Source organism: Chiloscyllium plagiosum, unplaced genomic scaffold, assembly GCF_037043375.1.
Source record: "Chiloscyllium plagiosum isolate Xiang-an unplaced genomic scaffold, Cpla_swu_hap1 HiC_scaffold_3, whole genome shotgun sequence".
Taxonomy (NCBI): Eukaryota; Metazoa; Chordata; class Chondrichthyes; order Orectolobiformes; family Hemiscylliidae; genus Chiloscyllium; species Chiloscyllium plagiosum.
Window position 1 is genome coordinate 138,098,928 of NW_028270141.1, and position 20,122 is coordinate 138,119,049.

The 20,122-nt window shown below is 42.5% G+C and overlaps 1 protein-coding gene across 2 annotated transcripts in view; it reads left to right on the forward strand.

The window, feature by feature from the left end:
• Window positions 1-9,472, forward strand: part of nphp1 (nephronophthisis 1) — a 151,975-nt gene extending 142,503 nt beyond the window's left edge. The window contains exons 19-20 of one of the 2 annotated variants that reach the window (XM_087983826.1): window positions 6,721-6,765; window positions 7,676-9,472. In XM_087983826.1, coding sequence (XP_087839952.1) covers window positions 6,721-6,765; window positions 7,676-7,954 — 324 coding nt within the window. In that variant the 3' untranslated portion in view covers window positions 7,955-9,472. The remainder of the gene's footprint in view (window positions 1-6,720; window positions 6,766-7,675) is intronic. The other variant, XM_087983828.1, reaches the window with a different exon arrangement.
• Window positions 9,473-20,122: the final 10,650 nt, after the last annotated feature.

A 20,122-nucleotide genomic window follows, 5' to 3' on the forward strand; every position in this document is an offset into this window, starting at 1 on the left:
TATCTTAGATAAAATTTTAAAATCCAAGTTTAGCAGCGAAATGGGCCTATACAAAGCATAGTCCTCTGGGGCCTTTCCCCTCTTGAGGATGAGAGAAATATTAGCTTCTCTCAAAGAGGGCGGGAGGCAGTCCTGAGTGTACAAATAATTGTACATGTCCAGCATTGGCCCGGCCAACATGTTCATAAATTCATTATAAAGCTCACTCTGAAGGCCATCTGGACTGGGTGCTTTACCACTTCAGAGCTGTCTTATCGCCTCCTGTATCTCTTGCACTGTCAAGGAGTGTTCAAAAGGGACGCCTGCTCCAAAGTCACACCTGGAAGGTCCAGGTTCTTACAGAAGGACTCTATCTTCACCAACCTGTCCTCACAGCCCTCTGACTGATACAGCTCGGAGTAAAATTTCCTAAAAGCATTATTAATCTTTTTGGAGTCGCAAGAGTCCCAGTGCCCTCTCTAATAGATGTGATAGATTGGGGGGTGCTCTTTTTCCTAGCCAAATATGCCAGTTATTTACCTGGCCTATCCCCATACTGAAATAACCTTTGTTTCACAAAAAGAATCTCTCTCTTCAGCTTTATAATTCCTTGAAAGTGGAAATGCAGGTAAATAGGATAGTGAAGGCGACGTTTGGTATGCTTTCCTTTATTGGTCAGAGTATTGAGTACAGGAGTTGGGAGGTCATGTTGCGGCTGTACAGGACATTGGCTAGGCCACTGTTGGAATATTGCGTGCAATTCTGGTCTCCTTCATATGGGAAAGATGTTGTGAAACTTGAAAGGATTCAGAAAATATTTACAATGATGTTGCCAGGGTTGGAGGATTTGAGCTATAGGGAGAGGTTGAATAGGATAGGGCTGTTTTACCTGGAGCATCAGAGGCTGAGGGGTGACCTTAGAGGTTTATAAAATCATGTGGGGCATGGATAAGATAAATAGACAAAGTCTTTTCTGTGGGGTGAGGGAGTCCAGAACTAGAGGGCATAGGTTTAGGGTGAGAGGGGAAAGATATAACAGACACCTAAGGGGCAACTTTTTCAGGTAGAGTGTGGTATGTGTATGGAATAAGCTGCCAGAGGAAGTGGTGGAGGCTGGTACAATTGCAATATTTAAGAGGCATTTGGATGGGTATATGAATAGGAAGGCTTTGGAGGGATATGGATCAACTGCTGGCAGGTGGGACTAGATTGGGTTGGGATATCTGGTCGGCATGGATGAGTTGGACCGAAGGGTCTGTTTCCGTGCTGTACGTCTCTATGACTCTTCATTGTTTGAGTAAGCACGGAATTCAGAGCAGCTCAGAGAGTTGTGATTTGCTGTAATTTAATCACCGATGGCCCATCAAAGTATGCGATTTCGGCTGCCTTCAGCTGGGTCTCAAGCAGATGTTGCAGCTCTCCCCTTTGCCATTTCTGACTAGCTGAATAAGAGATCATTATACCCCTTGTGTAGACCTTCGCAGTCTCCCAAAATACAGACAGGTTACTGGCTGACATCCAAAAACACTTTAAACTCTCATGAGAAGTATTCAATAAACTAACTGTCTTTAAGAAGAAAGGGATTCATGTGCCAGTGCTGTGAACCTACCCCATTACCCCTTAACCTCCAAATACATTGCTTATGTGGATTGGAAAAAAAAGTGAAATCCCCACCCACTGAGTGAAGACATCTCCGTTCATCTACCAATCCCAACTCCGCACATAAATCAATTGTTTAGATTGTAGGGGATGCCCTGGGAACCCCTTGGCATCCTATCTACTGTGGGATCCATGAGGCGAGTAAAATCTCCCCCTATAATAGTATGGCGCGTTCCAAGGGCAATCAACCTAGAAAGCACATCCGTCAGAAATTTAAGGGAGTGTGCTGGGGGACAGTAAACATTCAGGACACTGTATTCCTCACCATGTACTAAAACTTTGAGAACCCACCCATATTCATCCTTAATTTGATCTAGCAAGTGGAATGGGAGATTCTTCCGAATGAGTATAGCCACTCCCCTGCTTTTAGTGTTAAACAATGAAAAGAACATGTGGTCAACCCCCAAGAACCCCCAGCTGCAACTTTAGATGCTCCTTGTCATCAAGGTGGGTTTCTTGAAACAGAGCGTTTTCAAACCTCTCCTTTCTCTTAATCGGTGAGTGACTCCCTTTAATATTCCATTTGAACGAACAACTAGCCATGGTTATCTAAAACAACCGGACAGGAAGAACCTACTCACGATGCGCCGAGTGGAGACAATTAAAGACTCAAGAGTCTGAAGAACACATCTACAAAAACTACTAAAACAAAACTTTTAAAAACTATAGCTACAATAAACCAATACCAAAAACAGGTAAAAACAGAGTTTCTCCCTTGCCCGTCACACTACTTACAAACACCTCCATGGCTCCTTCTAGCTGGACCCATGCCCCAAACCCAAACAAAACAAAAGTAAATATTTCATAAATCTTATAAGCATAGGAATTAAAAGTGGGTATTTCACCCAACCCACCCATACATTGACCTCCATTATTGCTGAAGAAACAAACCAAAAGTTCTGACAATGGTTCCCAAACCCCAGGAAAGCAAAAAAGGAAGAGAGAAGGAGAGAAAAAAACATGAAAGAGACAAAACCGAACGAAAGAAACAGCAAAGATAAACCATTATTGTCCATATTGCTTGAGCCAGTCAATCTATTTTAAAGTGTCCAAAAAGTTCTTTGCTTTCTCTATTGAGTCAAAGACATGTCTGGACCCTCATTGGCTGAAACGGAGCACTGCACGGTACCTTACAAAGTATTGGATATTCAGATACCGCAGCCTCTTCTTTACCTCATCAAAGGTCTTCCTTTTCCAGATCACAGCCGCAGAAAAGACCTGAAAAAAACGTAATTTTTAATCCCTTATAGGACCTGTGGATCCTCCCCTAGTATTCTGAAAGCTTCCAACACTTTTTGCTTGTCTCTATAGGACTGAAATCACACACCGGGTGGGGGTGCTGGTCCAACCTGGGCCTGTGCACCACGACCCGGTGAGCTTGATCGATTCGCACCTGGCCTGGCTCGGCTTCCCATCCCTGAAAACGCAGCAACCATTGCTCAAAAAAGCTGGCTGGCTGATACTCTTCTTCTCATTCCGGCAGCCTGATAATATAAATGCTCTTTCTCCATCCTCGATTCTCGAGGTCGTTGACTGCCACTAAGGCCTGTACCTGCTTTTCCAAAGCCTGGATCTGTCCTGCCGAAGATTCGGCCGCGGTCTCTGATGCCACAGTCCGCCACTCGCACACCTCCACACACTGCCCGAGACGCTGCATCTCCTGCTCATGCTTTTGGAGCATGGCCGAGATTGGTTCCAGCCTGGCCTGGGTCTCTTCCATCGCTGATTTGATCTTTTCTTGGAGTTTAACAAACTCCCAAACCAGGCCTTGCTGAGAAGGTAAGTCCAACGGGGCTTGGAGACCGACGCTGCGGCCACAGGTGCATCCGTCGCTGCTTATTGTGATGCATGCTGCCCTTTGCCTTTAGTCATCTTCCCAATTTACTAAAAAGGATATATAGCAAATCTAGTAACTTAAAATTACCGATTTTTCCCAGAATATCTAAGATGTGGGGGGCAAAAGCACCACTTTGCCTGAGTAATGGTGCAGAGTTGAACAAGGCAGACCTATTAGATCGCCAAAGCAACCTTTTTTTTTTAACAGATAAATTCATCCTCCTTCGTTAGGTTGTTTGGTATATGCACGGTTTGTAAAGTAACATCAACTTCCTAATGTTCCACACTCCATCATCACCATCTCTGGATATGTACTGTCCTACCAGTAGCACACGCCCAGCAGAGGTGGTAGCATAGTGGATGCATTTGGGAATGAGTTACCATGTGAATCATCAATATTGGCTTCAAACACCATGAAATCTCATTGTATCAGATCAAACATGGGTAAGGGTACTTCCTGCTGATTACCATGTGTCGTGCTCCCTTGGCTTGCGATTTAGTATTCCTCCATGTTGAACAACATTTGGAAAAAGTACTGAGAGTGGCAAGTATGCAGAATGTACTCTGGATAGGGGACTTCAATGTTCACCACAAGACTGACTCGACTGGACCACTATTAGTCAAACTGGTCGAGTCCTAAAGGACATGGCTGCTTGATTGGATCTGGGTTCAATTCCCTCCATGCTAAATTGCCCGTAATGTTAGGTAAGGGGTAAATGTAGGGGTATGGGTGGGTTGCGCTTCGGTGGGGCGGTGTGGACTTGTTGGGCCTAAGGGCCTGTTTCCACACTGTAAGTAATCTAATCTAATTTAATCTAAAAAAAAAAGCAGGTGGCAAGGGATCAAATTAAAGGAAAAAACACACTTGGCCTTATCCTCACCAAATTGCTTGCCGCAGAATCATCTGTCCATGACAGTATTGGTAATAATGACCACTGCACAATCCTTTTGGAGACAAAGTCCAGTCTTCACACTGATAATGTCGTACATCATATTATTAGATTAGATTACTTACAGTATGGAAACAGGCCCTTCGGCCCAACAAGTCCACACCGACCCGCCGAAGCGCAACCCACCCAGACCCATTCCCCTACATTTACCTCTGCACCTAACACTACAGGCAATTTAGCGTGGCCAATTCACCTGACCTGCACATTTTTGGACTGTGGGAGGAAACCGGAGCACCCGGAGGAAACCCACGCAGACACGGGGAGAATATGCAAACTCCACACAGTCAGTCGCCTGAGGCGGGAATTGAACCCGGGTCTCTGGCGCTGTGAGGCAGCAGTACTAACCACTATGCCACCGTGCCGCCCACAAATGTATTATGTGGCACTATTACCTTGCTACATCTGAAAGATTTTGAACAGAGCTAACGGATCAAGATTTGGCACTTATTAAACACTGTGGGCTATCAGCAGCAACAGAATTGTGCTCTAACACCATCTGCAATCTCATCACCAGGCATATCCTCCCTCAACCATTAGCACCAAGCTATGGCATCAACCCTGCTTCCAAGAAGAGTGCAGGAGGATATGCCAGGAGCAGCACTGGGCAAAGCTAAAAATGAGTGTTGAACCCAATTACAAGACAGGACTGCTTGTGTGTCAACAGCATTAGCAGCAAGTAATAGACAAAGCTAAGTAACAACTCACTGGAGGAGGAGACTCCGCAAATATCTCCATCTTCAATAATGGGAGAACCCAGCACATCAGTGCAAAAGATAAGGCTGAAACATTAGCAACAATCTTCAGCTTGGAATCACTAGAATCACGCACTTGATTGAGTTTCTGAGAAAGTAATGACGAAGATTGATGAAGGTAGAGCAGTGGATGTGGTCTATATGGACTTCAGTAAGTCCTTTGACAAGGTGTCATATGGTAGACTGGTTAACAAGGTTAAATCACATGGAATACGGGGAGAACTAGCAATTTGGATGCAGAACTGGCTTGAAGATAGGAGACAGAGGCAGGTGGTAGTTGGTTGCTTTCTGGACTGGGGGCCTGTGACCAGCAATGAGCCACAAGGATCGGTGCTGGGCCTACTGCGTTTCATCATTTACATAGATGATTTGGGTGTGAATATAGGAGGTATGGTTAGTATGTTTGCAGATGACACCAGAATTGGTGATATAGAGGACAGCAAAGAAGTTTATTGTGGAGTACAACAGGATTTGATCAGATCGGCCAATGGGCCGAGGAGTGGCAGATGGAGTTTAATTTAGATAAATGTGAGATTTGCATTTTCGCAAGGCAAGTCAGGACAGAATGTATGCACTTAATAGTTAGGTCCTGGGGAGTGTTGCTGAATAAAGAGACCATGGAGTGCAGGTTTATAGTTCCTTAAAAGAGGAGTTGCAGATTAACAGGACAGTGAAGAAAGCGATTGGTGCACTTGCCTTTATTGGTCACTGCATTGAATACAGGAGTTGGGAGGTCATGTTGCGGCTGTACATGACATTGGTTAGGCTACTTTTGGAATTCTGTGTCAGCTCTTGTCTCCCAGCTATAGGAAGATGTTGTGAAGCTCGAAAGGGTTCAGAAAAGGTTTACAAAGATGTTGCCAGGGTTAGAGGGTTTAAACTATAGGGAGAGGCTGAATAGGCTGGGGCTACTTTCTCTGGAGCATTGAGGGCTGAGGGGTGATCTGATCGTAGTTTAAAAAATCTTGAGGGGCATGGATAGGATGAATAGCCTAGGTCTTTTTCCCAGAGTAGAGGAATCTAAAACTATCGACATAGGTTTAAGATGAGAGGGGAAAAATTTAAAAGAGACCTAAGGGGCAACATTCTCACGCAGAGGTTGATGCATGTATGGAATGAGCTGTGTGAGGAAGTGGTGGAAGCTGGTACAATGACAATATTTAAAAGGCATCAGGATGGGAATATGAATAAGAGAGATATGGGCCAAATGCTGTCAAATGGAAATAGATTAATTAAAGATTATCTGGTTGGCATAGACAAGTTGGACCGAAGGGTCTGTTTCCATGCTATACAGCTGTATGATTGTATATGCTTCCTTCTTTCTGTTGACCAAAACCTCCGTTTATCTAATCATCCAACATTGCTTGCACCTAATAGCATTTTTGTAACAAAAAAATCACTTTACACTTCTCTACATATTTGTTTGAATATTTTTATTTCTGTAACTGCAAATAAGGACATTTTAGTTTGCTATTCATGGAAGTACTGTAACCATGATAACTATTCTCACCATTACTGACAATATTTTGTTTTCTATTTGACAGAGTGCATGGTCTGAAAAGGAAGCAACTCTCAGCTGGTCTGTGAAGGTAATGTCCTTAAATGCTGTTTTTAAATCTTCTGAGACTCATTGCCCCACAAGTGCTTGTTTTCCACAAGTAAGGAGAAATGGCAACCTATATCTTGCTGATTAATGAATGCTCTGATTTCATGAAACCAAAATATTACAATATATCAAATCCAACTGATACTCTATGAATCTGCGATCATGAAGCTAAACATTAATTGCAACTAGCAATCTATTTTATAATTCTCTGCTGCTGGTATTTTGCATTTCCCACTCTCCTGGAACTTGAACCTTGAGTATCATGACCAAGGTGAGAATGTTACATTACTACATCAGTGACTGCACTTCAAAGAGTACACCATTGGCTGGCAAATATATTGTGAGGTATCCAGTGGCTGTAAAAGGCTCTATTTAAAGTATAAATATAAAAGGATATTCAATTTGATTTCTGAATTATACTATCATATACAATATATTATACCATATAACAATACTGAGAATTCTGAGAATTGTGTTTATATATAGAAATTATTTTAATCAGCCTGTTCAGATGTTATGTCACATCTACATGGCAGATAGAACTTGAACATGAGCCTTCAGTCCAGACTTAGGGACTCTACCACAATGCTTATGAGTCTTTTCTTTTAATCTATATGTTTACGTGTACCTGACAATATCTTTGATTACTAGTTACTTATTTCACATTAGTATTTTAATGTGAAATCAGCAGAATACACTAAGTTTCCTGTTGTTTTGAATAGGATCTTGTCCTATAGAGTTTTTATTCAGGATTTTTGTTTTATTTTGATTTAAAGTTTGAGATCCTTTGTTAACAAAATCATAAAATTAATCTTATGATTAATCCCTTTTTAAATGAGTATTAAAAATCTTTATTATTGAAATAAGTTAGGGTTTGTTTCTGTTATTTTCAGAGGGATGCAACATTTCTGAAGAATTTATTTGTCCAAGTGTACCATGACACTGCGTATCCTCTTCTTCGTTCCACAACACTACCAGCAAACAAATGGGTCGATGATGAAGTCGAAATAAGCCGCTGGAAGGCCATTGCTAACTTTTTACAAGAAAGCCAAGAAAAAAATGGATCCCTTTACAGCTTGCTTTCTCCAGAACATGCTTACCAAGTTTTTGATATTGCAGAGATAAGCTATGATTTCCTAGGAATGGGTAGAAATATTGTTCCTGTAAATTGACTCATGATTTCCATATTAAAGGGGAATAGTATCACAGTTAATATTGGTGAACATTTCTCCCAATTTATTAGATTACAGGCAAGTGGCATGAGGCTTTATTAGTCATCAGAATTTTGATATAGTTCAGGCTATTTATTGAAGGCCTTTCACATCTCTACTAGTGCTGGGTTTTTTTGGTATTTCCTTGCCAGAATCCTTTGGATAACTCCTTTTCAAAGATAATACTGCATTTATGTCACAGCTCTTTGTCATAGATTTGAACTCACGACCTTAGAATTGCTTTTTAAGTGTTAAAACTGTAGTATCTGTCCAAATATTTGTACCTTTACAGAAACCCAACTGTGGCCTAATCAATGTGTTATCCTAATCATACAGAACACTCACTCGGCGTTCTTCATGGAGACCTATATATAGACCAAATTATTATGTTTGTAAAATAAAAGCGTAAAAATAGCTAGGCTAAGTGTATTCTGCATCTGACAGGGCCAGTAGGTTAGAATACCTGAAAACATCAAATCCTGTTATTTATCATGGGAGTCTAGGACTTTTGCTAGGGTTCATTTGATCTTATTTTACATTTTTCTATGAAAATCCTGATGATATCCTTTTGAAAAGTATACTCCAGTTAACTATTATAATATATTAAACACTACTGTTTACAGCCTTAATTGATTAGGTCGATTCATTTACAAAACATTTTATTAAATGTATTTTTTTTTAGTGGAAGGAGATTATTTTTGCAGACGTTAGATATGGTATTTGCCAGTGAACTTCATGATGTTGGTAACATTAACAGATGTATCTAATTATTTTTATTCTCTTTTGTAAGCTAATAGATAAAGGACTCTTGCTTAAAAGTGATGACCTATTTTCAGTTAAATGACACTAACTCATCATAGACTTGAAGGGACATTTGTAAAATGTGCACAAATTTATAATAAATTCAAGATGTACAAAATTTTAAGATAAGATTTTTTTCAAAATGGTTTGATCAAGTAATGTGTGACTGATTACTGGAGCAAAACCCTATGAATTGGGAGCAGAAGTAGGCCATTTGGCTCTTTAAACTCTTCACCATTCAGTATGATTATGGCTAACCTCTTTAGGTTCTGAATTCTAGACCATGGCATTTATTCAAGGCTGAGTTAGATGGATTTTTTGATCTGCAAGAGAGGCAAAGGTTGGGGGAGTTGTGTACAGGCAGAAATGTGCCATGTTCAGCAATGATGTTATAGAATCATGGAGTATGCATGAAAGGCTGAATAGCCTACTTTGCTCCTAATACTTATGATCTTATTTGATCCTTAACTGTACATTACTAATATAGATTCAATTCACCCAGAATTAAAATAAAAAACCATGAGCCCACAATTTTGCCATTGGGAAATTGAATTAATGTCAGCAACAGAATGATGGGGACAAGAATTTCTTCTGGCCTGGATTAGGATGGCAAGTTTAGGGTTATGAAGTGGATATAAGATTGGGCATCATGCCAGCAGCACCATTACAAACATCAGTGCTCATCTGTTGAGATCTTATTTGCAGCAATGGAGGTGTCAAGGTGTCAGTTTACTTATGGACTTTCAGAACTTCCTCCTGCTGCCATTGAGAGTTTACCTCCAGCAGGGTAGGTCAGCTCCTCACGACTGGCCCACTAGGTGAACCCTGTGGCCAGCACTGAGGGAATGGGCTGGCTGTGTCTTGGCAGGCGTGCCCCTTAGAAAACCCCAAAGATATTACCATCCACATTCTCTCTCCCCCCCCCCCCGCCTACATGTAGCCCAGGCTGGTCGCTGGAGGACAGGAACTCTGATTGATCGCTTCCTACTGCCATTTTGAGGCCTTCTACAGCCTAAAGATAGGCAGTGTCGGTGATTGCAATGATTTCCGTTTTGCTGTTTTACTATGGTTTGAACTCTCTGCACGAGTTGATCTGGACTCTGTATTTCATTTTGTTCTAGTAACTCCTTTTTCCAACAGCAAGAATAACTTGCCTTTATATAATTAATCATGTTTAAGACCATGAGATTAAAGGAATAAAAGTAGACCATTCAGCCCATTGATGAGATCATGGCTGACCTGATTATCTTCACCTCCACTCTGTTCTCTTCTTCCCATAGCCCTTGGTTCCCATACTGATTAAAAATATATCTCAGCCTTGAATACAAAGTCTTATCGATTCCCTATCCAAATTCAGGGATAGAAACTGATGCAGCAGTCAATGGTATATGGAAAAGTGTGTTAAATATGTTCTCAAACGTGGGTCCAGTACATGTAGTATAGACTGTGGGAAAGGAATTGTAAAGTCATAGGAAGCAGATCTGGGTGGACAGATATAGTTAGCAGAAGGAGTATGGTGGGAACAGTGGTTGTGGTATCTGTGGCCTTGCACATATTGGGGGCTGGGAAATAAAAGTAAATGATTTTCCTACCCGTTGTTCCCTACCTTCCTGGACCCATTCTGCTTGCTGAGGGTGACTAGCCATAAAGTGTTGCATAGAATCTCCTAAGTATTCAATATATTTTGACATTGACAGTTTGCATTGCATCAAAGAACTAGAAAAACATGATTCCAGCATTCTTTAATGTTGCTGGTTCTTATCAAATAAGGCATATCAAGGCACTAAACAGGCACCATTCATGCCTAAGGGGCTGTTGCAGATAAGCAAGTAATATTCCAAAGAGGATGAATAGGTATTTTCCATGCAACATTGACAGAGTTGGAAGCACATATGCAGGTAAAGGTTAAAGGGGGCAGATTCCTCCGCATTCCAAAACAGCATTGTTTGCATGCCTAAGTAGTATATTTAAATTAATGTACACTGTTCATTTTGCCTCATACATTTATAAAATTCCTGGTACCTGAAGTCTCTATATCCGATTTAACTGGAAATCAGCATAAGTTGCTAAATGGGTTTCCCTAATTCAAAAGCAGAGAAATAATTGTTTTTTATCTCCAGTCTAGTGCAGTTCTGATCACAGGGGGTATCTTGTGTTCATTCCTTTCATTTTAAGAACATTTTGTCTTATCATAGTATAATTATTGCAAGGGTTCCAAGAGCTGCTTTCATTGTCAATTGCCAAGGTATATGCAAGTGATAATATTTATATACAGTACTAGTGGTTTTTGATCCTTGTAAAGCCATACTCCAGCACTGAGTCAGTGCTTTTATGGTAAAAGGAATTTGTGTTTTCCTTCAAGTAACTTAATAATTTCTTGTTTCTTGAGCTGGCAGCTACTTCCTTTTTCTTAATGTTGTAAATCATTTAAAAAAAATGCAAAATATTTATTCTTTTCCTCTGCTCCACTTTGAGATTGTGATTACTGTTTTATTGATACAGGCAACCCAAGTGATTTTTCTTCATCACAAGGCCAGTCAACAGTATTGCTAGATTATTCTATTCCCACATAACACTTTCAAGGAACAGTCATCAGGAATAAATAGCCTCATTCATTTTTTTTATCCTCCTTAACCTATTAAGGTCAATAATAGCAAATCAAATGCTGCCCTTCTGAGATTAATTAGTTCAGTACAGTCCTATCCTTTTTCTTTACAGGTGCTGTATGTACCAGCGTCTTCTCTTTGGATTTTACAATTCTATTATTTGTCACTTCACAAATTGCTGTACAATCACTCCTAGTAGTGTCAACATTAGCAAATTCAAATACCACTCCCATTCACACAATGTACTGGAGCAATGATTGTGAAATATACTTTATCCACTTTCTCTTGGTGAATTCTTGAAATAACTCCACAGAGATCAGTATCTCATCACCAAGCCACCCTTTATTCAGTCCTTGACTCGGGTCCAGCTCCCTCAGAGCCAACTGTCATAGTGTCAGAATGCTTATATTTCCCTCATTGGACCAGAATAACAGCCCCAATCAGAGAACTCATATTTTATAAAGTCCACTTGGCTGACCTCGTTAGAATCATTAAATAGCCCCCGAATCCAAGGAATTTTTCTTGAAGCACCTCCTGGGGCGTTTTAGCACTGGGTCAGATTTCTCCAAGTCTGCACTGGATGCAGATGGCGTGTAATGCACAGGAGCTCACCTCTTGCGCCCAGAGCGTCTTTAGAGAAATTCAGTCAACTTCCAGCAGCAAAGGCATCAATGAGGCGAGATCAACTATGCCCATCTCAGATTCAGAGGTCTGTCAACACTGTTATGGACCAGGTCAGACCCCTTCAAAACATTTCAAGAAAGTAGCCCCGACCCTAACTTCTTTGCTAGTTGTTTTGAGCAGGTGGATATTCCAGGAGTGATGCAGCTGGCCCAACCACTTAGTTTTAAACAAAACAGAATTTATTTGCAAGATTAAAGACAACAGAATATATAACAACACGTCTGAAAACCCAACAGATTATCCCCACTTAATGATGCTGTTCCAAATTCCTGAAACAATCCCCATAAACACCCCTTGGTGAAAGGGTAAAACCAAACACAGGATCTTATGGGAGAGAGAGATGGCAGAGAGATTCAGCATGGACCACCTTCTTCAATGTAGCTGTTTCTTCGACTACCAGCCTCAAAAACTGACTGACTGCATTCTCTGAACAGCCAGACTGCTAAAACCCAAACCAAGAAAAGCTGAGCTGGGCTCCCTTTCATTGTACAAGTGTTTTTTTTATTTAAAAGCTTCTTCAAATAGATCAAACCAGAAACTTTGGAACCTGTATCTCGTAAAACACTTTTGAAAACATTTCTTGAAATGTTTTGAAGGGGTCTGACCTGGTCCATAACAGTGTTGACAGACCTCTGAATCTGAGATGGGCATAGCTGATCTCGCCTCATTGATGCCTTTGCTGCTGGAAGTTGACTGAATTTCTCTAAAGACGCTCTGGGCGCAAGACCAAGGGCAACACAACCATGTTAAAGGAGCAGCATCAGCACAACACCTCACAGGGGTGGAGAACCCATGGAGTCTGACAGGCTTTCTGATTTTTCCGAGCAGCAGGACACATTTTGCTCCTACACTGTTTGCAAGTTTGCAGCTTTCATATGGTCTATATGCTTATTCAGAACAGTTGCTGCTATCCAAACTTTATTTGTCACTGGTCCTGACCTTGGATTGACCATGCAGGGCCATTTCCATGGTTCCTACACCAGATTTCATCCCCTGACGAAAACAGCTTAGAGGCATCTGGTGCAGGCATTCCTGATGCAATTTCATCTTACCCCACCAGGCACAGGAAGAACCTAGTGCAGTGTCTTATCCTCGTTAGAAATTCTGCTGCAGCAATCCCTGTAGTTGTATGAGGAGCAGTTCTGTTGTCAAATAGAGCCTGAATAGTTTAGTATCTCGCAAAGCTGTAGGCTGTTTCTTCAAGCGTGCCTTCAAAATGTGGATCGCTCTTTCTGCCAGGCCGTTGGATGATGGCTGGAATGGAGTTTCCTTATATGTCGAATCCCATTTGATTTTGGAAAATATTCAGATTCCTTCTTGGTAAAGCTGTTACCTATGACCAATACATCCAGGAGTCTGTGTATTACAAAAGATGGGCACAACTTTTCTATCATCATAATTGTGTTTGATAAATGAACTCTGTGCACTCGCAGCCACTTTTAGAGGGCATCTACAATAATTAAAAACATTGAGTCCATGAAAGGAGCTGCATCGTCGAAGTGTAACTGAGTGCAGGGTTTACCCAGCCATCATCCATGAATGTGGGGGAGCTGCTGATAGTAACTTTTGTCCTTGTCACTCCAGAAGCTGCCTCACTAATGCAGTTATATTGGCATCCAATATTGGCCACCAGATATAACTTCTCCCCGCCAAATCATCATTTTACAGACCCCTGGATGACCCTGGTGAAGTTCAGCCTGTATCTGGCTGTAATCTTTCCTCAGGACAGTCACTGTTGATATGCCACCTCTCTTAGTTTATTCTTTGTCCGACAGAATGGCTGCTGCTTGGGTGCCTGTAGACAATCCTACCAGTGTCCACTTTACTCCTGAAAATGCGCAGCAGGTCAGGCAGCATCCAGGGAACAGGAGAATCGACGTTTCGGGCATAAGCCCTTCTTCAGGAATGAGGAAAGTTTGTCCAGCAGGCTAAGATAAAAGGTAGGGAGGAGGGACTTGGGGAAGGGGCATCGGAAATGTGATAGGTGGAAAGAGGTCAAGGTGAGGGTGATAGGTCAGACTGGGGTGGGGGCGGAGAGGTCAGGAAGAAGATTGCAGGTTAGGAAGGCGCTGCTGAATTCGATGGATTTGACTGAGACCTTGAAGAAGGAGGCCATCTGGGTTGTACATTTTTGGAACTGGTCCTCCTGGGAGCAGATGCGGCGGAGTCAAAGGAATTGGGAGAATGGGATGGCGTTTTTACAGGGGCCAGGTTGGGAGGAGGTGTAGTCCAGGTAGCTGTGGGAGCCGGTCGGTTTGTAGTAGATGTCCGTGTTGATTTGGTCGTCTGAGATAGAAATAGAAAGGTCGAGGAAGGGGAGGGAGGAATCTGAGACTGTCCAGGTGAATTTGAGGTCGGGGTGGAAGGTGTTGGTGAAGTGGATGAACTGTTCAACCTCCAAAAACGTACAACCCAGATGGCCTCCTTCTTCAAGGACTGCAATTTCCCCCCCGACGTGGTCGACGATGCCCTCCACCGCATCTCTTCCACTTCCCGCTCCTCCGCCCTTGAGCCCCGCCACTCCAACCGCCACCAGGACAGAACCCCACTGGTCCTCACCTACCACCCCACCAATCTCCATGTACAGCGCATCATCCGCCGTCATTTCCGCCACCTCCAAACAGACCCCACCACCAAGGATATATTTCCCTCCCCTCCCTTATCAGCATTCCGTAAAGACCACTCCCTCCGTGACTCCCTCGTCAGATCCACACCCCCCACCAACCCAACCTCCACTCCCGGCACGTTCCCCTGCAACTGCAGGAGGTGCAGGACTTGCGCCCACACCTCCCCCCTCACCTCCCTCCAAGGCCCCAAAGGAAACTTCCATATCCGCCACAGATTCACCTGCACCTCCACACACATCATCTATTGCATCCTCTGCACCCGATGTGGCCTCCTCTATATTGGGGAGACAGGCCGGCTACTTGCGGAGCATTTCAGAGAACACCTCTGGGACACCCGGACCAACCAACCCAACCACCCTGTGGCTCAACACTTCAACTCCCCCCCCACTCCACCAAGGATATGCAGGTCCTTGGACTCCTCCATCGCCAGACCACAACAGCACGACAGTTGGAGGAAGAGCGCCTCATCTTCCACCTAGGAACCCTCCAACCACAAGGGATGAACTCGGATTTCACCAGTTTCCTCATTTCCCCTCCCCCCACCTTGTCTCAGTCAAGTCCATCGAATTCAGCACCGCCTTCCTAACCTGCAATCTTCTTCCTGACCTCTCCGCCCCCACCCCAGTCTGACCTATCACCCTCACCTTGACCTCTTTCCACCTATCACATTTCCGACGCCCCTCCCCCAAGTCCCTCCTCCCTACCTTTTATCTTAGCCTGCTGGACAAACTTTCCTCATTCCTGAAGAAGGGCTTATGCCCGAAACGTCGATTCTCCTGTTCCCTGGATGCTGCCTGACCTGCTGCGCTTTTCCAGCAACACATTTTCAGCTCTGATCTCCAGCATCTGCAGTCCTCACTTTCTCCTCCACTTTACTCCTACCTGTTACTTCTACTTGCACCCATATGGATTTTGTATCTTCCAATCCAAGATCATTTCTTGCTGTTGTACTTATTCCATCTTCTGCTAACAAGGCTCCTGTACAACCATTTTCTTTCTTTCTTGCCTGTCCTTTTGACATACTCTCTATCTTTAGTTCCTAGCTTTGATTGCCTTATAACCATGCCTCTATGGTGGCTATAAGATCATATCGTTTAACCTCTATGTGTGCCATTAACTCATTTATTTCAAGAACTACATGCATTTAAGAAAAGAGCCACTCATTTATGCCTTTATACTATTTGTCCCCATTTTGACCCTATTAGTTCACTGTCCCCTTCCTATTTCATTCTGGGTATCATTATCCAAATAGTTGCTCTGTACCTACAAAATCCTGTTGCTTTGTATGCCTATTATTCCCCTCTCCCAACCCTACGTACTCTAATTATTTTAAAACCCTCTCTGAGACCTAGTTATTTAATTCACTAGGACATTGGTACTAGTACTATTCAGTGAAGCCTGTCCCATTGGAACATCCTTCTACCCTACACTGATGCCAGTATTGAAACCCATTCCATCCACACCAATGTTTGAGACACCCATTCAAATCCTTGACTTTATTTACCCTTTGCCAGTTTGGCTATGGTTCAAGTAGTAATCCAGAGATTATTATCTCGGAGGTTCTGCTTTTCACATTAGCTCTTATTGTTGAAATTTTGTCAGCAGAACCACCTTCCTAGTCCTACCAATGCCATTTGTACCATCATGGGCAATGACAACGGGTTTCCTGCCCTTCTTCTCCAAGTTCCTCTTCAGTCCTGAGGAGAGGTTCTTAACCCTGACATAGGACAGGAAACACAGCCTTCAGATCTCTTGGCTGCAGAGAACGGTATCTAACCCCCTAACTATACTATCCCTGACCACTTCTATATTGCTATTTTCTCCTCCACCATGAATGGCTCTCTGTACCAAGCTACCATAGTCAGTTTGCTTATTCTCCCTGCAATCTCCACTCTCGTCTGCACAGCTTGTAAGAACTTTTTAATTGTTGGACAATTGCAAGGACCAAGACTCCTTGTGTACTACCCCTGGGGACCCATACCTGTCTCACCTACAGTCACATTCTCTGTCTGTGATCACAGATCAAATTTGAATTACCTAGACTAGACCACCTCCTGGAGCAAAGTGTGCAGGTAATATTCCCCCTTCCTGAAGTGATTCATTCTCAATAGCTCAGACTGCAGGTACTTAATTTGACCCAAAGCTGCAGACACTTCATACAAATGTGATTGCTCTGGATCACCTTTGAGTCCAGTAACTCCCACTTGCTGCAGCAGCAATACATCACCTTGTTACCTTGATTCAGAATCTCCTTATTACCTTGATCTAGATTCCGTTACTTTCATCCACTATCTCTAAATACTCCCATGTTTTCTAAATCCAATACATACTTTTTATCATGAACCAGAACTTCCTTGTTACCTTGATTCATATTCTCCTGTGACCTTAAACCAGAGCCTCCTTTTAACCTTGATCAAGAACCTCTCTGTTACCTTAAAACAGAGGCTCTTCATTAACTTGATCTAGAACGTCCTTGCTACCTTAGGCCAGATTCTTGTGAACTTGATCCAGAAACTCCCAGTGGCTCTGACCCAGAACTTGTTGCTTTGATCTAGTACCTCCCTGTTACCTTGATTTAGAACCTCTCTATTATCTTGATCCCTAGCCTATTGTTATCTTGATCCAGTACCTCATTGTTGCCTTGATTCCAGAACCTCCATGTGTTCTTGATCCAGAACATTTTTTGTTAGCCAGATCTAGAACCTTCATGTCACCTGGATCCCAATTCAACTTGTGACCTTAATCCAGAACCTCGTTATCTTGTTCCAGAATCTCCTTCTCATTTTGACCCAGAACCTCCCTGTGATCTTTATCCAGAATCTCCTTGTTACCTTGGTCCCAAATGGTCTTATTACTTTGAACCAGAAGCTCCCTGTTATCTTGACCCAAAATCTATTTGTTACCTTGATCCTGTATCTCCCCTTGTTAGCTTGATTTAGGAGCTCCTTTTAACCTTGATCCAGAACTTCCTTGTAGCCTTGATTCAGAACCTCATTGTTACCTTGATCCAGAACTTCCCTGTGACTTTGATCCAGAACCACCTTGTTCCCTTAAACCAGATCCTCAATGTGTTCTTAATCTAGAACATCCTTGTTATCTTGATCCAGACTCAACTTGTGATCTTGATCCAGAACTTTCCTGTTGCCTTGATCCAGATTCTCCCTATTTCATGAGGCAGCATGGTAGCTCAGTGGTTAGCACTGCTGTCTTACAGCACCAAGCATACAGGTTCAATTCCACCCTGGGCGACTGTCTGCATGAGTTTCCTCCAGCTGCTCCAGTTTCCTTCTACAGTCTAAAGATGTGCAGGTTAAGTGGATTAGTCATGGGAAATTCAGGGTTACAGGAATAGGATAAGGGTGTGGGTTTGGGTGGAATGACCTTTGAGGGTCAATATGGCCAAATGGTCTGCTTCCCCACTGATTCTAAAGTGTGTTTGTGGATCAGCATCATTATTGAACCCTTTTCCTAGAATCTCCTTGTTACCTTGATCCAGAATGTCCCTGTTACCCTGAAATAAAACCTCCCTGTTGCATTGAACCAGAACCTCTGATGCAGTATATTCTTGTTACCTTGATCAAGATTTTGCCTTATTCAGAACTTCCCTGTTATTAGATTCATAACCTCATTGTTAGCTTACCTTCTGTTACCTTGATCCAGGCTTTTCTTGTGATCTTGATACAGAACTTCTCTGTTGAGCTGGTCTAGAAACTTGTCATTACCTTGATCCAGATTCAACTTGTGACCTTGATGCAGAATCTCCTTGTTATCTTGATTGAACTTCCTTGTTACCTTAATCCAGGACTTCCCTTGATCCAGATTCTCCTTATGCCGTTGATCCAGAAACTCCCTGTGGCCTTTATGCAGTACTCCCTTTTTACCGTGATCCATAACCTAGCTGTGACCTATATCCAGAATCTTCCAGGTACTTCAATCCAGATCCACCTTGTTGTCTTGATGCAGAACCTCCTTGTTATCTTGATCCTGAACCTTGCTTTTTTTCCTTCATCCAGTAACTCTTCATTGCCAGATCCAGGACCTCACTGTTACCATGATCCAAAACATTTCTGTTACCTTGATCCAGACATTTTTTTGTTATCTTGATATATATCTTTCCTGTGAACTTGATCTAGGACCTCTTTGTTACCTTAATCAAAGAATTTCCTCTTTCATGATGCAGAGCCTCCCAGTGTCCTTGATCCAGAATCTCCAGGTGACCTTGTCCAAATTCTGCTTGTTACCCTGATCCAGAACCATCTTGTAACTCTGATCCAGAACCTCTGCTTGTAACTCTGATCCAGAACATCCTTGTTACCTTGGTCCATGCCCTCCCTGTTACCTTGATCCAGATTCTCCTTATGGTCTTTATGCAGTACCCCTTACCTTAACCCAAATCCTGCTTTTCACAATGATCCAGAACTCTCCTGTGACCTTTATCCAGAACCTCCCAGGTCTCTTGATTCAGATCCTCCTTTTTATTTTCATCCTGAACCTCATTGTTACCTTGAACCAGAACCTCCTTGTTATGTTGATGCAAAACCTCCCTGTTACCGGGATCCAGATCCTCCATGTTACTTTGCTACGGGACATGGTTGTTACTTTGATCCAAAACATCCCAATGACCTTGAACCAGAACCTCTTTGTTACCTTGAACCAGATTCGCCTTGTTACTTTGATCCAGAACCTTCTTGAAACCTTGATCTAGATCCTCCCTGATACCGAGATACAGATCCTCCATATACTACCTTGATCCAGGACCTAGTTGTTACTTTGGTTCAAAACATTCCAGTGACCTTGAACCAGAGCCTCCTTGTTACTTAAATCTAGAACCTCCTTATTACCTTGTTCTAGAACATTCTTGTTACCTGATCCAGATTCTCTTCATGATCTTGATCCAGAACCTCCCTGTGTTATGACGCAGTCCCCTATTGTTACCTTATTCCAATATTTCCTTATTACCTTCTTCTAGAAAATTTCTGTGATCTTGATCCAGAAACTCCCTATTACCTTGATCCAGTAACTCTTTATTACGTTGATTCTATACATTCTTGTTAACGTATCCAGACCCCCGCTTACCCTGATCCAAAATCATGTTGTTATCTTGAACCTCCCTGCTTGTCCAAGCAGCTCTTTTATAGCCCACCGTGATCTGTTGAACTGTCTCTCGAGAGCAGGATCCTCTGCTGAAATCCTCTTCCATCACATACATAGGCTCACTGCCAGACCTTCAAATTTTCATAAGAATTGTGTTTTTTTAAAAATATATTTATGGTATGTAAGTGACACTGGCTAGACAAGCATTTATTGCCCATTCCTAATTGCCTCGAGTGCAGTTAAAAGTCAACCACATTCGTGTGGATCTGGAGTCACATGTAGTCCAGACCAATAAGGATGGTAGATTTTCTTCCCGA